General features: G+C 38.9%; 1 protein-coding gene across 1 annotated transcript in view; it reads right to left on the reverse strand.

Annotated features, from left to right (window-relative positions):
- Nucleotides 1-1,797: 1,797 nt before the first annotated feature.
- Nucleotides 1,798-21,467, reverse strand: part of GAS2 (growth arrest specific 2) — a gene marked incomplete at its 3' end in the record, with an annotated part of 137,498 nt that continues 117,828 nt past the window's right edge. Inside the window, exon 9 of the mRNA XM_080908300.1 lies at nt 1,798-2,016. Coding sequence (XP_080764426.1) covers nt 1,798-2,016 — 219 coding nt within the window. The remainder of the gene's footprint in view (nt 2,017-21,467) is intronic.

Here is a 21,467-nt window from a genome sequence, read left to right on the forward strand (position 1 = left end):
TAAAGAGATAGGTCTAAGTAATGTCTTGCCGTGTTGCTGCCAGGACCCAAGGATTGTAGCATGCCTCTGGAAGGTAAAAAAGGCAAGAAATGGATTCTTTCCTGAAGTCTGCAGAAAGAAACATAGCTGTGTGGGCACTTTGACTTTATCTCAGCAAAACCATTCTGAATTTCTGACAATAGAATTACTAAACAACTACTTATACTCTGACATGCATATTATTTTTTGCTAAGACATACTTATTTATAACTAAATTTTCATGATTTAAAGAAAAATTTAGACACAGGAAAAAATAAAGTGTGTCAATAATAATACAAAATTTAATTTTGTACTTAATTTAATTAAATTTAATTATAATTGATAAAGATTGAGTTACTAAAATGTCATATGTTTCAAAAGACAGAGTTATTTATTATTCCAAGATCATCTTACCTGGCATAAAAGCTGAAGGCTTTGTTTTTAGTTTCTCACTGACATGCTTTTCTAGACTCATGACCCCTTCCCAGTACCACTAACCTATGCCATACCTGCTAAAAAGTTCCTGATGAATAGGTTGGATATTTGACTAAACTGGTCATATGACAGATTATTTCTCTGTGAGGTTTTGCAGCAAGGAAAATAGATTTTTCTTATTTTAAAATAGTGAAATAATAAGTCAACCCCACTATTTGAAAAAATTTCAAGCCAACATTCTTTGCTACTGTGAACAAATACTACCTACATTCCCCTTTCCCACGTGCAGATAGACTACACAGCCATAACTTGACACTCCTCATATTTGCTGGAAAATTGGTAGTTTTGAAGATTAATTTTATTTAAGAGTTAAGCACTGATACAGATGATGTGTGTTTTTTTTTTACTTTTTGTTTTTAATTTTTAAATCATTATCTTGGACAATATCTTGCTGTTCATTGATACAAAACAGCCCTGTCCTGGGTATACAAGCCAGTAACATCATTCACTACATGAATTTACTTCATGAGACAGCATAGAAGAATAGGACTAACTAAAGATATATATTTTAATAAGAAAATGCTTAAAATAAACAAAACCACAAGGTTGATGAACATTTAACTGTGCAGTCCACACATCAACATGTGAATGTACGCTAGCTTATGCATGTGTAATTCACTAAGTGATCGTCCTAACACAGCTTCTCTGTGTGGAAAAGGTACCTGCTATTTCTAAGGGACTGCACAGGCAAAATCCAAAAGTACCCCAGAGGTTGGTTTGGTCAGAGATCAGAGATGAACTTTAAGGCAATCTTCCAAGTCAATGTAAACATCTCTGAAGTGACCTTTCCAGTTAAGTATTATGGCTGAGAAGACTCTGTACTATATAGTGCTGTCAGACAATTTTAGTAGCACATTATCACATTGTCATTTTGTAAAAAATAGCTATAAAATCCCACCATTATAAAAGTTTCTGGGGTGCTTTAGCTCATAGACATATAGCAGGCACTTTCTGTTGACCTACCCACATATGTAAATACAGTCTCCTAGTCATGATCACCTTCAATGGCTGTGAACTAGAACTTAGTTCCTAACAAGGTTTGCTCTAAATACTATATGTTCACATATTGAGAAATAATGATTTGCTTACGATTTGTCTGATCTCATTGAGTTTAGAATTTTTCTCCATAGGCAAAGTTCTACAGATGCATTAAAAATAAATAGTGTTACCTTTTGAGTATTTTCTTGACTGATGATGTGTGGTTTCTCAGAGCATGTGAACTACACTGACTACACCATAGAATGTACACAGGGCATTGCATGAATCCTCTTTCAGAGAGGAGTTTCATTTAATCTCCTTCTTAGCCTTGTAGGTGGCAGAGACCACCAGGTAATTATCTGGGTTCATGTCCTTCGGGGTTGGGGATTTGCTCTGGACAGGGGATGTCTTGCCGTCCACACGGGAGATCTGCAGCATGCGGCAGGGGTCATGCTTGAGCAGGTAGCCTGCAAAGGTCTCCCAGCCTCCTCCCACACGGACCATCACATGCTTGTTGTGCAGCATCTGGAAGGAAAGACCAATAAAGTGGTCAGGTTTTGAGAGTTTGCACCAGACCTCAAAGCAACTCCCAGGCCTAGTGAAATTAGCATTGCTTGCCTTACTTCTATGGCCTTTGTGTATCCATATGGTGCACACTGTCTGTTTGGGACAAGGCTTAAGAAAGAAACCTTGTGTGCAGATGAGTCCTAGGCAAACATCTGGAATCTAACTTTCATATGGCACAGAGCATCTATGTATATTTCTCTGGATGCATATGAAAGCTCAGTGTTGCACAATGGACCACTTACCACTAACCACTAACTCAGCTCACACCAGTGTTCCAGCCTTCCCAATGTGTCATGTCCCTCTCCACCAGAACTTAAGAGACCATCAAAGTCTCTGGATTTGAGGTAATGTTAATAAATGATGTTAACAGCCACAAACACATTTGCTGCAAAATACAAATAAAAATGCACTCAGAAAAAAAAAAAAAACAGATATGTCTGAATCATTTCAAGGAGTGATATATTTGTTTTTCATTGACACTAGTCTTCTCAATAACTTCAGAATACACCTATTAAAACCAACAAAGCCTTATAGATGGTTTAGCCACCATGTGGGTGTAAGAAATTGAACTCAAGACCTCTGGAAGGGTAGCCAGTGCTTTTAAGTAAATAAATTTAAAATAATCAACAAAGCCAAAACAAAACTAAGAGTGTGTGTAGGTACACACACACACACACACACACACATACACTTTGCTCCAAAATAATAAAGACAACAGTATAGACTACTGGACCTAGTTCTTCCATGAGAAACATGGGCTCTGAGTCTGGCTTCAGCAGAGGAAAGTAGTGTTAATGACAGACACCACAGATGAAACAGTCAATTGTGTTTTTCCATATTCTACTGTTGATTAATGACTGTGAGGACTGGGGGCAGGGGATGCATATATTTATTTCCTCATTTTAAAATCTGACCCTGAATTCCTTGCAGATTGTGAGCTTTGTTTTTTTCTTGCATTCTAAAGGCAATCACAGGAGAGGTGACTCAAATGACTGGCCATCCTCCTCCTCCTAAACCATTAAAGGAAATAGTACAGATGCTATATTGCAACCCTACATTAAAACATACTTACCACAGAATTGGAAAAAAGTCTTCCCTTTTAGAAACAGAAAAGACTAAGTGCTTATAAAATATTTTATGGTATGGCAGTCACTCAGATACACTTGACAACCCAAGAACTATGGCATTGGTAACACAATTACCAATGATGTGATTTGTTTTCTCAAAAAATTTCCCCTGATTTTTTTTTTCTTAGAACTGGGAAATGCTTCTCTTTTGATTTGAAACAAGTGTGTGTGTGTGTGTGTGTGTGTTCTGCCCCTAACCCAAGCTATATCACAGTAACATCAACAAAAGGAATGCAAAATTGAAGAGTTGCAGCTCTGAAAGCTTCTCTTGAGCCCAGGACACACACATTACCCAACACTTCACACTTCAAAGAGTACTGGCTTCTCCTGAAATGGAGAGGTGTATGCCTGAGTAATTATCTTGTCTTAGGCCTCCCTTTCACCACACCATGTGCAAACACTGTGTGAGATAAGAAGCTCAAGACTATCTTATGGAAGGTATTCTTACATTTAGACTTCACTATAATGTGTTAACAAGACTGTGATCAATCTTAGAGTTTCAAGTATGGGATGAAGATATTAAGGCCACAGTGACCCCGTTTACTTAAGTATGTGCTCATTTTCAGGAGAGTCTTGTACCACCACATCTTCATAAACAAAACTATGTTTCAACCTAAAAGCAAATTAAACATATTTAAGCCAAATTACTGTGAACTTGCTCTTCCTGGAAGCTCTGGCCTAGTCCTTTGATGGATTAAACACATGATGATATTATCGAGAGGTGATAAAATACAGGAGATAAGCCTCTTAGAGGAGATGGGCCACTAAGGGTCTCTTTCACAGTCCCTCTCAGCTTTCTGTCCACCATAAAGTGAGCAGCAGTCTGCCATACACTTCTCCCTCCATAGTGTTCTGCCCATCCTCCAGGTTCAACTGATTCAAAGTCTACTGACTGACACCCCCCCAAATCCTAGCTAGAATAAGCCCTGCTGTGGTACTTTTCCTTTGCTGTTTGCCCTTATACTATGTGAACTCTCAGTTTTGGAATCACATATCCGCACTCTCATAGCACTGCCAATGGCAAACTCGTGTGATGCTCTCATAGGCTATGTACTCACTTTGCCTAAACAATGAGATGCCATTCCCAGAATTCCACTTTATACATAGGAAAATGAGAAGGCAAGAAACTTGTGTAAGGTCATAAAGAAAGTGATGAGCAGGAGCAGAAGGGTCCTTTTAAAACTGCACTCACTATTTCCACAGTCTAGACTCTTTTTTGTGCCTTCTAATCATTGGCCACTGGGGAATTAGCCTATCAGACTCATCATTGATATTGGGAATAGGAATATATAGTAGTTGGAGCAGATTAACAGCTTGCTTAAAATAATTTATAGGTATACCCTAATATAGTTTACTTTCAGAAGCTATCAGGAATGGTTCTAATTGTTCAGAAACAAGCATTCATGTATAGTGACAGGATGAAACACATTTACAACCAGGTGTCCCTACCTCTGCCCTTCCAAGAGACCCATTACTCCAGCTTTTACCTGCAGTAGGAGTCCAGAAAGAAGGCTACTACTTCAGGTTAACTGCCTAGTCTCTATAGGCAGACAGGAATCAGATTATATGTAGGTAGCAAGACCTTCAGCACCAAAAATGCTTCTCTCCCTCTTCTTGGAGTCATTAATGAGTTCTTAGAAACAAACCAGCTCACTCTACATTTAAAAGGGAAAGTCCACATGTAGATTACAGATAACTACATATGACCAAAACTACCAAAGCAGTCAAAGAAAACACCTAAAAATGGATCAGGGGTTACTGGTAATATACTTGTGCTAGCATGGTCAAGGTGACCATGCTGTGTCACATAAACAATAAACAAAATTGCCTCATATTAAAAACAGAAAGAATACCAAGTAGCAAAGCAGCTTTCAATGGGTAAAATTTAACATTAAAGGCTTCATGCTCATATTTGATAGGTTTGTTTAGTGACATCCCTAGAGGAGGTCTGCATGAATGGCCATGTCTTTCCCAGCTCAAAATCCCTATGAAATGCTTCAGGTTCCTTCTCCTTTCTGGGTTAACTCTGCCAAATCTGTTTTGCTCAAACTCTGCTCCTGCTGGTGCCGGCCAACATCAAGAGCAGCAGGAGTATGGGTCAAGTACTACTCAATGCTGCTCTCATCTTGGCTTTCACTAATCCACACTCTGCCCCAGGACACTGAAGCCTTTCCAACGGAAACATCTCTTCACTCCACTGCCTCAGCTGAACCTCTGAGAGTGGTTCTCCATTGTCTGCTATGCTCCCATCTAAGGCCATGACTCATCCTCCTAAAAGCATCGATCAGGTTGGCAGCCAGGCAGGGATGAGGTGGCAGTAGTGGTCCAGGCAGATTTGGGATCCCTAGGGGCTTACAGACTTTTAATAATTTTCTACCCATTCTGATGCTTCCTTCATTTCCTTGCCTGTTGGACCTGACACAGGAGTAACCTTAGGGGCCAGCTGCCAGTTCTTTTGCTCTTTCTCACTGTTTTAGATTACCACAAGCATAGCAGATTAGAGGTCTCACTTGCCTTTGTCAGAACCTAAACTCCAAACCTCCTACATTATTTTGAAATAGTAAAAACTTCACACACCTTTCTACATATACTTAACAATTCTACATTTTCAAAGAGAAACAAAGTTCATTCCTTCATTTGACCATTAAAAAAATATTGTCTGAGTACCCATCAAAACCCTGGGGCTCCTCACAGCATTAAATACACAATGTTTATCAAATGCAGTTTAAGTGGATATTGACTGAATAATGCTTATCTAAAAAAATAACAAGGTTAATGCTTAATACTGCTTGATCCAACTGCCTGTTTGAAATAATCTGTATTATTCATGAAATGAAAGGGAAAGATAAAATGATGTGTCTTCCTTTTAAAAAGTCTAGGTGTGAATAATAATCCATATGACCCTTTGTGTAGAGAACTTCACTGATAGGAAGACAAACTTGGAGTCTGCAAGTGAAGCTAAGGGGCTACTGCACAGGATAGGCTGGTGAATCTAGACAGCTATGGATGGAAGAAAGAAGGTCGGGAGGGTGAGGAAGAAGCATCATGACTGGGTATGAAGAAAATGAAATACAAGTTCTTTGGAATGATCTTTCATGAATCCTCCTTACTTCTAATGCTTTTTGAATGGCAAGCAGTAGCAATAAATTGCTTGACAAAGTTTCCACATGCATGACCTCCATGAGGCTTAAGTGGGCATGTGTCATTTAGGCTGAGTTGTCCAGCCCCACTAAGGCTTTAAGTAAGCCTTTCTCTTCTTAATGGATCTGGAAGCTCACATTTCAACACTGTCTGTTATCTGCTCTCCACCAGAGTGGCAGGCAACTGTCTGACAGAACTACCTACAAGAAGTGTAATTTACATTCTGAGATTCTGCATGCATCCTAATGCATAGTCAACCCCATTCACTGTGAATTTTTTCAAGGCATCATGATGTGAACACAAATATTGTTTTTACAAGGTAGTCATCTGTTCTCCAGAGAACATTAGAGTAATTTATAGGACTGCAAACTCTACCACAGTTTCATGTCATTCTGCAATGACATATGTTACAATTAGACAACTGGGAATTCAGCTGTCTGCCTCAGGTTCCCTGACACATTCACAAACAAGACAGCAGATGTTCAGCAGATGGTTTGATGGCAGGATTTTCAAAATAAGTGATAAGGTCATAAGGCTGCAGGACAAACTAAGGCACCATCGACAAAGCCTAATGTTTGCCACCTTACCTCACAGAGGTGAGGATTTCATCTTAAGTCTTATAAAACAGATAATCACAGCCCAAATAAACAGGCTCAGGAAATCAGCACTCGATGCTCTATTAATTCCCCAGCATATTTCTGATGCTCCCACCCTTTCCACCATAAGCTTCAGAGAGATGAATAACAGGGATAAGAGGATACTATCATTTGCTCAATCTCTATCAAGAGTACCAAGCTGTAACCACCACTAATTCTGTATGATTTTGACAATTATGTAACTCCCTATTTCTCAGTTTCCTTCTGAGCAATGGATATTTCCTTTTAGGTTCCCTGAGACAGAGATATTGATGGATAAACACAAAGATACCATGTCTGGAACACAGAGGGTACTTAACTGTAGAAAGTTGAATGTTCTGGCAACTACAGAATCACACCTTATCAAGACACTGACTTTTTTCATTCTGTCATCATAAGGGCTCCACCTTGGCAGGCTAGTATTACTGTTACAATTAACAGGAGAGATGAAGCCTCAGCCCTGAATCAAGGACTCACATAGACTAGGCTTCTGGTGCCCAGTGGTATAGCCCAGTCTCCTCTGTAGAATTATACAGCAGGCTAATGCAACCCACATACTTTTATTTGATGGTTAAATTACTGTAGTGTTCCAAATGGTGAGACCCTGCCCCCAAACAGGAATGCCTATGCCTTGCATCACAAAGATTCTAATAAGGCTTAAAATAAAGTATTTCTGGCCTGTTGTTATTTCCTTTTTAGACGAAAAGTATATGTCTGAGGCTTGTTTAGAAACATCTGTCTCCTGAAGCTTCTTTCTAGAAGCAAGTATAAGACAAGCAGTTCACAGAAAACAGAAGTGATAGTGGGCATAATGTTCTAGCTGCCTTTGCTGGAGACTATGTGGGAGCAGTAGCACCAGCTCCTGTAATTCCTGTGGCCTCCCTATGTAAGGTATCCTTTCACACAGCTCTGTCCCAGACGCAATTAAGAAAGCTTAGCTGTCATCTAATTACCAGAGACAAAGAAGACAATGTCATAATAAATATTGTATAAGACAGCCAGTGTGGTGAAAGCAATGAGGTAGAAAACATTGCTGCTAGAAGGGGAAGTATTATCTAGAAGAAGGATCTGTATCCAGTTTATTCCAGAGTAGAACTGGAATTCAGCTGCTGCAAAGATAGGAATCAATTCAAGAAATGGGGCCAGATTCCAGCAGCAACAAAGAAACCACCACTCCAAAACAAAAGTATTCCCTGAATGATACAAGGTTTTCTGAATCAAATCCAACTCCATAATCTCTTCTAAAGCCAGCTTAAGCCAAGGAAGAACAAAAGTTCAGTGCTAAGCAATGTTGTTGCACAGGATTGGTGCTCAGTTGGTGTCCTGCTGGCTTTTGAATGTTAACAGAAGAGTTTGCAGTCCAGATACTCTGAAAACATTATGAACTTGTCAGTGATTTTAGTAGAGGAAGTCACTAACAAGGAAATTTGAGTATTTCTGAATGCATCCAACACGTTGCTTTGACAAAATGTTTAAAAGATGGTTCTATTCAGTGATCCATCCAAATAAAAGGCAGAGAATAAACCCATCTATTCATTAAAAATATAAAGTTGCAAGGAAAAAAAGAGAGAAATGTGGAGGTTAAAATTGCAATGTAGGTAGAGTACTTGTCCAGCATATATTGGGCCCTGTGTTCCACCCTCAGAATTGCATAAAGAGTGTAATTGGAAAGGGATGAAGCAGGTGGCTGACTCTATAAGCCCACAGAGGAGGCTTTTCAAAAGAAGCTAAACAAATCATTCCTGGAAACTACAGAAAGCTTAGATTTAGAGCTGCCTCTTACCCTCCATGAGATGAAGAGAGATGTATGGCTGAAAAGACAATGGCATGATACTGCATCGGGGCTGTTGGGTCACACTGACTAAATGTGCGGCCACAGCAGAGAGCAGGGCTGAGCCTGCAGAAACCAAACCAGAGTTACTCTATCCCAGGGAAGGACAGGGCACAGGATGGAAGATGGGCTGACAATACGGAGAGGAAATGTAGTCCCATGCACACTGCCAATCCAGACAGTGATGATATGGATCTTTGCTGCTTAGTGTGTTGAAAAGTTTTTCCTAACCTTGTTTAATTTTCACAATTACCTTCATGTCCCCCAGGACACTCTCAACTGGGTAATACAATAAAGATGCAACTTCTGAAATTATTACTAGCTAACGATGAGACTTGACTCCCCTTTAACAAACTTGAGGAGTTTTAGATAACAGAGCAATCTAGCCACCTAATCACAAATCTATTTATTAACACACTAGTGGAATTGATAGTTACAAAATCCTTTCTGATATTGCTTGTTTTAAGATTACTTTTAAAATTATTTATTACTTATTTAATGTATATAAGTACACTGTAGCTGTCCTCAGACACACCAGAAGAGGGCATCAGATCCCATCACAGATAGTTGTGAGCCACCATGTGGTTGCTGGGAATTGAACTCAGAACCTCTGGAAGAGCAGTCAGTGCTCTTAACCACTGAGCAATCTCTCCAGCCCCCTTAAGATTATTTTTAATATTACTCATCAGTTGAATTTTCCCATCAGTACAGAGACTATCTCAGCACCCTCAGTAAAGTCATGATGCTAAGTGCTCCTTGCTTTACCCTCCCATTTTCTGTAAGATACATCTTACATTACATGCCCAAGATTTCTCTTCTACCCACTTCATTCCCGGACCAAGATTCCTGTTTCTCCATTTTATCATGGTTTCTTTAACCCTATTAGGTTTCTCAGTGTCAATATTTTTTTTTATCTAGCTCCATCTCTAAATTATTTTTAGCCTAGAATCTATTCATTGTCAAATTCTTCCAAAGACTTGATCACTAGATAGTTCATGAGCTCAGAAGAAATTGATAAACAATTCTTATTAAGTAATATATAAGAATACAATTTCATTTTTAAAATAGACTTTTAAAAGCACCTTAAATTTATTTTTTACATTTCCTACATAGCTATAAAGCCTATGACCCATTAACAATGTCCAGAACAACAGGATATACCTAGAGATGATGGTGTTCAAGTTTTCGGAGTGGTCAAGAGTTGTCTAACTGTACTTAGGAGAGAAACTTCCTGAAACTGTAAACTTAGTCAACTATTTATCTTGGTGAGGAGAAACTACTGCTGCCACTTTCCTAAACAGGTATAATTACCAATTGAATTCTAAGTTCTTGTCATTTTACCCACAGAGAAATGTCACTCATCAAAGAAACTTCTTTTTGTAGCAAGTAGAAATCATCACAGAAACCTACAACTGGGTGACTGGTCAACATTCCTAAAACGACTGAGCAAAAGGAATTCAACTGTATAGGATAGATGTATAGCAACAGAAACCCTTGTTTTCATCTTTTATATAGCTAAAACCATTGTTTAATCTACATAGTTTTATCTGCTAAGAATCCACTCTATCACATATTTCTATCTCTCCATTTGTTCTCCAAGGGGGTGGGTGAAGATTGGAGTGCTCTCCACATTGTTCAGTCTTCTTGTATCCAAAGCACAGAGAACTGAGAATTCATCCTGATCTGTTCTCACAAGGCTGGTCACATGTTAGCATATAAATGAGACTTCTGTTCCACAGAGCCTCTCAGTTTCCCAAGGGGAGGAAGGCACAGGCCCTGTTTATAATGCCACACATAACTAAGGCTCTTGGGAACATCCCCAGAAACACAGTATTCACTTTTCAGACACAGACTGTCAAAACTGCTACACTGACTGGTTTTTTTTTTTTTGCTCTTGTTTTTGTTTTTGTTTTGTTTTTTGCTCTTGAAATTAATTTACATTTAGAAATCCTACTAATTATTTTTATTTAGTAGTGTACATTTTTCATCAGGTCTTCTATTTTGTAATTTGATGGCTTTTCATTTCTCTATTCTCTTATCCACATGTGAACTTACAGAGATGTTCTATTTATATTCTACTCTTGTACACTAAACATAACACACTCCATTCTTCTCATTTTCCACTTCAGGAACATTTCATAGTTGTCCAATTATGGGGATCCAGAACAATACAACTACTTCCTGTTTTTCAGTTCAAGTCTCATACAGGATATATAATTTCATATAAATTTCATGTTGTGGTGGTATGAGGTGGAGCTAGGTCACTGCCTGCTCTTACAGAGAAAAGAGGTTTGATTCCAAGCATCTATATAGCAACACTCAACTGTGTTTGAGCCCCAGATGGTTTGATGATCTCTTCTGGCCTCTGCAGTCACCGTATGTATGTGGTGCACAGACATCTATTCAGGTAAGACACCCATATACTCAAACTAATAAAAAATAAATATCAACAAAAATATATTTATTTTATATATAATCATGTGTATGTGTATGTGAGCATATATATGTATGTATATGTGTATGTGTGTGTGTGTGTGTGTGTGTGTGTGTGTGTGTGTGTGTGTGTATCAGTGTGTGTATCAGTGTGTGTACATGGACATGTGAATGAAGATGCCCTTGGCTGCCAAAGAAAGTGAACTATAGTTCTTTGGAACTATAGTTAAAAGCATTTGTTATTCACTAGATGTTGGTGCTGGGTATCCAACTTGGATCCTCTGCAGAAACAGTACTAATTTTAAACAGGAGAACCATCTCCCCAGCCTGCATGTTACAAATTTTAAGACATGGTTTCCTCATCCACTTCCTTTTCCCCCCCAACAACCTGTTTCATTCAATAAACACTATGTTCCTGTTTTCAGAGTCACAAAGCTCAGGAAGTGTCCTGCAGGGCTCCACTTCCCTATCAGTGAGTGCATGGGCTTTCTGGTGTCCTGTTCACTGTGATAATGATACAGAAGCAACACTGATGCTTTCCAAAGACTGAGCATGCTAGCTTTTCTTGCAATTCAGCTGGCCCTCAAAAATGTGTCTGCTCACTTTAATAGCCTCTTAAACACACCCATCTGTAGTTTGCTGACAGAACTGTTTGGACAACACTATTGTTGCAAAAACCATGCCCTTACCTGTAGAAGAAGCCTCTGGTTAAAATGGTAATGAGACCAACTCACTATGATCCTTCCTCCTATTATCTCTTTAAATTTATTATTTTTAATTATGTGTCTGCATGTATATACATGCATTTGAACACAGGCACCAACAAAGGGGCCAGAGTAGTTCATCTGACCCCTGGAGGCAGAGTAGGAGGTGTGTGTGAGCCACTTAACACAATCTTCTGCAAGGGCAGTAAGTGCTCATAGCCACTGAGCTATCATGATAGTGACCCCTACTCCACCACTCTCATTGTCTCAAATGCACTCTTCTCTTCTACTCTCTTTAAGTTTATGTTAATAAGTTTACCTTTATTAGTCATGATCCCTTAGTATCTAACCAGCTTGAACAATAAAATCAAAGCAAACATTTTATAATTAGGTTAAAGTCACTTAGATTATTTCCATAGCTTAAAGCCCTTCTTCTCTTCTTCTGGACATGCTACTTTCAATACAGACTTCTGTAATGGGAATGGGCATTTCATGCTTGGTTCCCTGTTCAGTCATGATCAACATTATAACTATTGGTCCACAACACCTCAGCCATGATATTTGGCAGCTGAAATGGACCTTCAGTGGACTCCTTCAGAAGGAAGGATCTCTATCATGTGGCTCTAGCACCTACCATGCTCCTTCCACTCTTCTGGCATCCATGAAGAGGGCAGTGCCTGCCTTTCTCTATGTCTCTCCAGCTCACACAATTTCACATAAATCCCCTTTGTGCATTTTCTCAATCTTCATCTGTTCATTCTCAAAAGTCAACCACACCACCCTTTCATCTGCATCTCTTTCATGCCCCTTGAGGCCCCTGGAAAGGAAGTTAATTTTATCTTATCACCCTTCTTCCCTTTCATCTGGAATCTATCTCATCTCTGGTAGTAGGTATTCCTGCCTGAGCTTCTGCAATGTTACAGTTTTGCAATTATCTCTGCTTCTCATGTTATTTTTATTTCCCTTCTGAAGTCAATTTGTATAGTTGCTTTATTTCCATTTTTTTTTTTTTTTTTGGTATCATAGAGAAAAAGTAAGTCTTCTCTGCATGGACCATATTTTAAATATTGTTTTATTATAACATAATTGTAATCATTTCCTGCATACCAATATCAAGCTTGCTCTGATAAACCTTTGCAGAAAAGGGTACTGGTGGGGGAAGGGGGTGTTAAGGTCAGGATTTGTAGCCAGACGTTCCTAATAATAAGTTGTCTATGTTACAGCTGAGCAGGGTTCAGTGGTTTGTGTAGTTCCTGGGAGGTGAGCCTACATCAGGAAGGTCACTGAGAGGCATGAGGTATTCCTGTCTTTCAACCCAAGCCTAGCCATTTTCTCCTCATCTATTGTTTTATGAGGTAGGATGCCCTTCAATGGAAAACCTTCCATACACTAGAGTTCAGGAAAGAAGGCCTGACCATAATTTCTTTCTCTCTGCGGTGTGGCAGCCTAACTCAGCATCAAACTGTATGATTTCCTGTTTCCTGATCATTGTCATTTTCCCCCAAATAGAGTAGAATACTTCTAAGGAAATAGAGGATGATTTGAAATCTATGCATTCCGTATTTGTTCATTTCTTTTATCTTAAAGAAGATGGAGACCACAAAAGTCCTTATTGCTAGGAGGCCATATAAGTCCACCTATCAATGTCCACCATTAGGTTACTCCCTCTTTATTCACTCTTCAAAAAGCATTTACTAAGCAACTGCTGTTAACAGAGTATAACACTTGGGCCCATCACAGAGAAGATGGTACATCTTTTTTTTTTTTTAAACCAATTCTAACAGTCTGTTGATATAATTTGGGCTTAGTGGTGCACATCTATAATCACAGTACTTGGATAGTAGAGGCAAGAGAATCAGGGATTGAAAGTCATCTTTAACTACATAGAAAATTCAAGGACAATCTGGGCTGACAGAAAGAAGAATCGAGGAAAGAAAGAGGAAGGGAGATATTAATTTCTAACTGTCCAATGGGTTAGGATCCAAAATACAAAAGCTCCCTGTGATAATTTTAATTAGTTTTGGGTGTGTAATAATTGGAAACACATCTTGCATGATCCAATGACTTCTGGAAAATTTTATCAGTCTACTTAATTATTTAAATATTTGTATATGTGACAGAATCGGAGTCAAATGATAATAGATGATGAGACAAAGAACCTATCTATGTTCTCTTCAGCTGTCTTTGGTATATTGTTTGCTTCTTCATATTCCTTTCCTTATACTATTATATGGCTGCTTCAGGATGGAGCTGGAGTCACCACATCTGGGTTTCAGGATGGATAAAGGAGCAGAGATGGCCAAGACTTCTTTCTAGACATCTCCATATGGCTTGTGGGTGAGGAGAGCCATATGGCTGCTGAGCTGTGAAGAAAACTGAGAAGCTGAATCTTTTTGCTTCTTTGCCCCTATAGAGTGGAAACCAGAATGAGATGACCTTAAGCCTGGTTGTGAGTCTGTGACACTAAATTGCATCTCACAGCCTCCTGGATTTGCCACCCATGGCCCTACTCACTTGCCCACTGGGAGGTACTTAAGGTACTCATGAGTAGGCTCTATCTTTAGGAAGACAGGCCATAAATGTATGGGGTTGCACTTTAATTTTAACTAAATATCTCTATGGAAAACTAACTCCTTCTAAAAGATTTGGGGAAGTCTGACTTGTATGATTGTAATCCTCTTTGTTTAGAGTCAATTATAGGTCAGCACATAATACATTCTCAGTATTGTCATAAAAGCAGTTCCCATATGTGAAAACAGGACGTCTTCTGGTTGTATGGTACCTCTCCCATAATAGAAAATCAATCCTTCACAAGTTTTTAGTGTTCCCTTTTTATAGTCTCTTATTCCCTGAAGAGGGAAACTGAAAAGCTTTTAAACACCCTTCAGGAGATGACGACCAGTACTTTAGGCAGCAGAAATATGAGCTAAGCACCCAAGCTCTGCAAAAGTGATCACAAACCCAGGATGGGAGATTCATACAATCTGCCAAGGCATAGCTGTAGAGGTGCCTAGGCATCCCTAACTCCCAAGATACCAATGAATTTCTAAAATCAACAAATCAACTGCTATGTGTTTCCCATCTCATTCTTGAAGATCATGCATATGGTAGTCCAGTGCCCTCTGACAGTTCTTAGTTAACTGTTCTGGTAGAGTAGGATGTGTCAGGAGAGAGACAAAGCAGTTTTCAGAGGGGTCTTCTGTCAAAGTGAGTAAGAGAGCACAGACAATTTCTTACACAGGATAAGTAAAAAGAGGGGGTGGCAGAGCACCAGAGGCTGTGTGAACTTGATCTTAATTTCCGATACAGACTAGAGATGCACTTTGTGAGTACAGTGGAGAATTTTGTTTTGTTTTTCTGTTTGGTCCCCCCCCCCTTGGTAATGATATAGTCACTAACATAGGCTGTACTTGGGTGGGAAAACATCTCCAGATCATATCAAACAAGGTGTTTTTTGTATTCACTCAGTGGAGACAGTGTTTACAGCAGTGGTTCTCAACTATCCTAATGTTGTGACCTTTTAATACGGTTCTTCATGTTGTGGTAACCCCCAACCATAAATTTATTTTTGTTGCTACTTCATAACCATAATTTTGCTACTGTTATGAATCATAATACAAATTTCTTATATGTAGGATTGTTTCTGGTGACCACTGTAAAAGGATCATCTGACCTCAAAGGTGTTGTGACCAACAGGTTGAGAAATACTGGTTTAGAATTTGATAGAGTTTTTCTATTTTCACCTCCCTATTTTGTTCACTATCCATGATGGTGTGACAGAATTTGTTGTGTCAGGCTTGCTGGACCTTTTAGTCATCCTAGAAGAAGTGGTCAACAAATGAATCTAAACTGTGACCACAGTACTAACAGTCAGAAATCAGGTAGATCAGTGTGATAATTAAGAGCCTTATATGGGAGTAGAAGACAGAAGACACTTGGAAGTTCTAAACCAATTGTGAGATTTTAAGATGGAATGTCATTCTGAGATTGGGACTAAAAGAGAGTTCTAGAAACTTGAGTATGCATGGTTGGGGTTACTAGCCTGATGAGTAGCCTAGCAAGCTTTGACTCTGAAGAACAAGGTGAATGCTTTAGATAATGCTGAATGAAAATCTCCTATGACATACTTGACTTCTTATGCCAAATAATATAGAAGAATGCTACTTATATATTTACTTTAACTTCAGAAATGAGGTTCCACAAGATCCACAGTCTGCCACACACCACCATATATGGCTGAGTTGAGAAGACTGATTAAAGTGAACAATGTAAATTATTTGAGTTTGAAAGTACCTTAGATATCATCAATTCATATCTTCTCCCTTAAAACTGAGAGTAAGGAGTGCTTATAGGGTAATACTTACAAGTTGGCTTTTTAATAGAGTCTATAACCACCGACCAGCTTGGTCTTAACTTTATTGAGCAATATAGTAGTTATCAATTGGCTAGGAACTAAGGTACCCTTCTATTTTTTCAACATTGGGTTTTGAAAATATTAAGAATATATTGATGGTGATTACTGTAATAGTGATGATGATAATGAAAATTAAGGTAGTAATAGTGATAATTATGAATATATGATCATGGTGATAGTTACAATGGTGATGATGATGCTAACTGTTCTTCATAAGAGCCTCCTTGGTAAAGGTACAGGCTAGTATTTTCTCTGATTTTCACAATATGTCCTAGATATCATGAGTCCCTCTCACAGCAATTTTATAGCTTACTCAGATTTACAAAACAGTACCAGGTCCATATTACATTTTATTATAAAATAATTAAATAATTATATATTATCATGTTGAAAGAATTATCAGCAAAATTCACTTAAGAAATAACATAGTCCTTATTTTAATCATTAAAAAATATTAACAGTATACACACCATGAAGAATATCAATTGGTTTGTATTGAGAATCAATTGTTTTAAGTAGACTCGATGTTTTTGAGCCACTGGTGAAATATAAGTGCACAATATTTATAACCCTGAGTTGCTATTTCTCTAAGCTGAAGACCAAGAATTTTCAACTTCAAGAGAGAGACCTGGGAGGTGAGAGAATCTCAAGACTCAAAGGTAGAGGGACCTTAGATGGAATGTCCAACATTAGGGAGAGGGAATTTGAAAATTCCCATCCAGTAGAAAAGCAGGGCATCAAGTGGAGGCATGGGGTTGCCACCCCACAGTCAAAAACTCTTAACCAAACTGTTTCTTTCTAAAAAGGAAAATCTAAAAAAATTTTGCAGGGGCAAAAAATGAAGAAGAGATTGAGAGAAAGGAGGTCCAGTGATTGGCCCAAATTGGGATCCATCTCAAGGGGAGACTTCAAGATCTGATACTATTATTGATGCTATGAGTGCTAACAGACAGGAGCCTAGTATGGCTGCCCTTCAAGAGGCCCAACAAGCACCTGACGGAGACAGAAGCAGATATTATTGGTTGGGTAACCAATAGTCTGAAGTCAAGGACCCCTGTGGTTGAACTAGGGAATGGTTTGAAGAAGTTGATGAGGAGAGTGACCCCATAGAAAGACCAGCTGTCTCAACAAACCTGGACCCCTAAGTTCTCTCAGGTGCTGAGTAACCAACCAGGCAGCATACACAAGTTAGTCCGAGGCCCCTGCCACATATACAGCAGAGGATGCCTGGTCTGGCCTCAGTGAGAGATGATGCACCTAACTCTTGAGAGACTTGAGGCCCCAGGAAATTCAGAGGCCTGGTGGGGTGTTGGGGTGTGTGGGGGGGTGAGGGGACATCCTTTTGGAGATAGGTGAGGAAGAATGGGATGAGAAACTGTCAGAGGGTGGACGGGGGGATAATAATGACTAGATCATAAAAGAAGATTAAAGATAATAATAATAAAAAGAATAAAAGAGGAGACCACTATATAAAAATGACTCCTGATGATATTTTGTTTTTGACTTGATAATATACTACACGGAGTTAAAAATAAACCCCAATGCTTACCATTCCCTTATTTTCAGCTCTGAGTCGAGACCAATTATGATTTTCTTTCTATGGAGATTCCCAGTGCAAACCTACAAGTAGTTAAAGGGATCACTGGAGGAGCCCTCCTACAGAAACAATGGCAACACAGCCCTAAGGGCTGAGCACCAAGCATTTTTTTTTCCCTCTAACAGAAAACTTTCAAAAAAGAGGAATGACAGACAGCTCTTGCTAGAGATTTTAATTAAAGTTCAAATGAGAAATTCTAGATCAGGCCAAGTGGCAGCTGTACCAATGTGACCTGCTGCAATAGCTGCACAAGGATAGGTGCCAGGAAGTACTGGGTGAAAGGGGCTGTCCTGCCTTTCCATGCCATTTAATCCAGCTCTCTACAAAGGCTCGTTCTGAAGAGCCTTCAGAGAGACCCTATGCCTCTAAAACTAGCTCAGAATACAAAGCAAGCTGCACCTGGTTGCTTAGTGACACAATAGTGTAAACCACAGGGTGTTTTAGTTCTGGGGGGTAGTGTGCCTTAAAGGACAACATGTTCTGCCACTCTGCCCTTCTAGTTTTGCTATAGTTATTAAGCAAGACTTCCTTTAGTAATGCCTAAGAATTAGCTGTCTGTGTAAATAACATAGAGACATTTCCTGCGAAACTACATGCTTCCCAAAAGGTGCAGGGGAGATGTGTTATGTCCCTCCACTCTGCCACACTCTCCCCTCAGGCTCTAGCAGGTACCACAAGTCAAAAGAAAGAACCTGGAGTTAATTCCATATGAACATGGTTCAGTCTTGACCCTACCACTTATATGTCTCTAGGCAGATCTATTCATTTTCCAGGTTTTCATATGTAAATCTTTCTAGTTTGAAGGAGACACTGTAAGATCAAATGCCCTAGTCAGCAGTGCCTTAAAAATCATTAGACATTGATTAAGTATACATTTTTATGAGAATTCTTTCATTACTTCTTAATCTTGCTTACTGTTTCATTAGTACACTTTTTTAAAGCTATATATACATATACATATATATACATACATACTCTTTAAAAGCTCATGTACTCTTTAAAAGATGGTGAAGTGAATTTAGTTGAGTCCAATTTACATCAAGTTGCTTGTAAGGAAATACATTTTACCCTAAAAAACATACTATTGCTTATTAAAACAATTCTTGATTGGTATTTTTCATATATAAATTCCTCAAAATAGCAAAACATAAATAAATATATAAATAAATAAATAAATAAACAAACACACACACATACATACATAGTACTCATGTAGCAAAAGGGTTAATTCATGGGCTAAAAACCTGTTCTGTTATTACAGAGGACCCAGGTTTGTTTCCCAGTTAAGTGGCTCACATTGCCTGTAACTCCAAATTCAGGGGAATATGACACCTGCCTTTAGATTCTGAGGGCACTCCATTCACATGTACAAACACATGCACACCTATATACATAAAATTAAAAATAAATAAAATCTATAAAAATAATGTTCAAAGGAAAATAGTTTGAATATTAATAATTCTTGTTCTTTTAATTTCTATTGACAGGCAGATCAGACACACTGCCATCAGGACTTGAGGTTTGGCCACAGAGAATTGAGGACCCAGAAGAGGTACAGGAGCACTCTCTCTACTGAGCCCACCGGTGAGTCTACACTCTTTTCACTGATTATCTGGGGGTCTGGTCTCCACTTCTGCCCAGAGCCACAGGCGTTGGGACGCCTAGCTTGCCTGCAGAGAACTCAGTACCCAGAGGAGACTCAGAAGCACTCTCCCTCCTGAGCATACCACAAGTGAGCCCATACTCTCTCTCTACTGACTATCTGGGGAGAAACCTCCTGGAATTCTCAGAGTGCAGGTATCATGCTACTGCTTGCATCTATGCCATTCAGACCTCCATCTGTACCCAGAGCTAGAGCTAGCCCATTGCCATCAGAACTCTCAGCCTGCCCATAGAAAGCTGAATACCCAGGAAAATCTTCTGGAGGCCACAGCCCACAGATGCACAGGAAATTCAAGCTCCATTCAGAGACAAGATCAACTAACATCAAAGATAAGAGGATGGCAAGAGGCAAGCACAAGAATCTAAGCAACAGAAACCAAGACAACCTGGCAACATCAGAACCCATCTCTCCCACCACAGCAAGCAGTGTATATCCCAACACACCAAAAAAACAAGATTTGGACTTAAAATCATGCCTCATAAATAAATAAGTCTCTTAAAGAAATATAGGAGAACACACTAAAAGAAGTACAAGCTCTTAGAAAAACACAGGAAAATAAGCAAATAGATGAAGGAATTGAACAAAACCATCCAGGATCAAAAAAACGGAATGGAAACTTTAAAGAAAACACAAAGGGAGACAACCCTGGAGATAGAAAACCTAGGAAAGAGGCAAAGAGTCATAGATGCAAGCATCACCAACAGAATACAAGAGATGGAAGAGAGAATCTCAGCGGCAGAAGATACCATAGAAAGCATTGACATATCAGTCAGAGAAAATGTAAAAATCAAAAAGTTCCTAACCCAAAACATCCAGGAAATCCAGGACACAACCAGAAGACCAAACCTAAGGATAATAGGTGTAGAAGAGAGCGAAGACTCCCAACTAAAAGATCCAGTAAATATCTTCAACAAAATTATAGAAGTACACTTCCCTAACCTAAAGAAAGAGATAACCACGAACACACAAGAAGCCTACAGAACTCCAAATAAATTGGACTAGAAAAGAAATTCCTCCCAACACATAATAGTCAAAACACCAAATTTTCAAAACAAAGAGAGAATACTAAAAGCAGCGAGGGAAAAAGGACAGGTAACATATAAAGGCAGACTGATTAGAATTACGCCAGACTTCTCAACAGAGACTATGAAAGCTAGAAGATCCTGGACAGACATCATATAGACCCTAAGAGAACACAAATGCCAGCCCAGGTTACTATATCCAGCAAAACTCTGAGTTACTATAGATGGAGAAACTAAGGTATTTCAGGACAAGAACAAATTTACACAGCATCTGTCCATAAATCTAGCCCTACAAAAAGAAAATAGATGGAAAACTCCAACACAAGGAGGAAATCTACACCCTAGAAAAAGCAAACAAAAAACCAAAAGAAGAGAGGCACACACACATAATTCTACCTCTAACAATAAAAAATAACAGAAAATGCCAATCATTATTTCTTAACATCAATGGACTATATTACTCAATAAAAAGGCACAGACTAGCAGACTGGATACGTAAACAGGACCAAGCAATTTTCTGCATACAGGAAACTCATCTCAGCAACAAAGACAGGCACTACCTCAGACTAAAAGGTTTGGAAAACACTTTCTAAGCTAATGTTTCCAAGAAACAAGCTGAAGTAGCCATCCTAATATCAAACAAAATAGATTTTCCACCAAAAGTCATCAAAAAAGATTAGGAAGGACACTTTTTACTCATCAAAGGTAAAATCTATCAAGATGAATTCTCAATCCTGAACATCTATGCTCTAAATACAAGGGCACCAACATTCATAAAAGAAACTCTACTAAAGCTCAAAGCATATACTACACCACACACAATACTAGTGGGAGACTTCAAC

Source organism: Micromys minutus (assembly GCF_963924665.1).
Source record: "Micromys minutus genome assembly, chromosome: 32".
Classification (NCBI taxonomy): domain Eukaryota; kingdom Metazoa; phylum Chordata; class Mammalia; order Rodentia; family Muridae; genus Micromys; species Micromys minutus.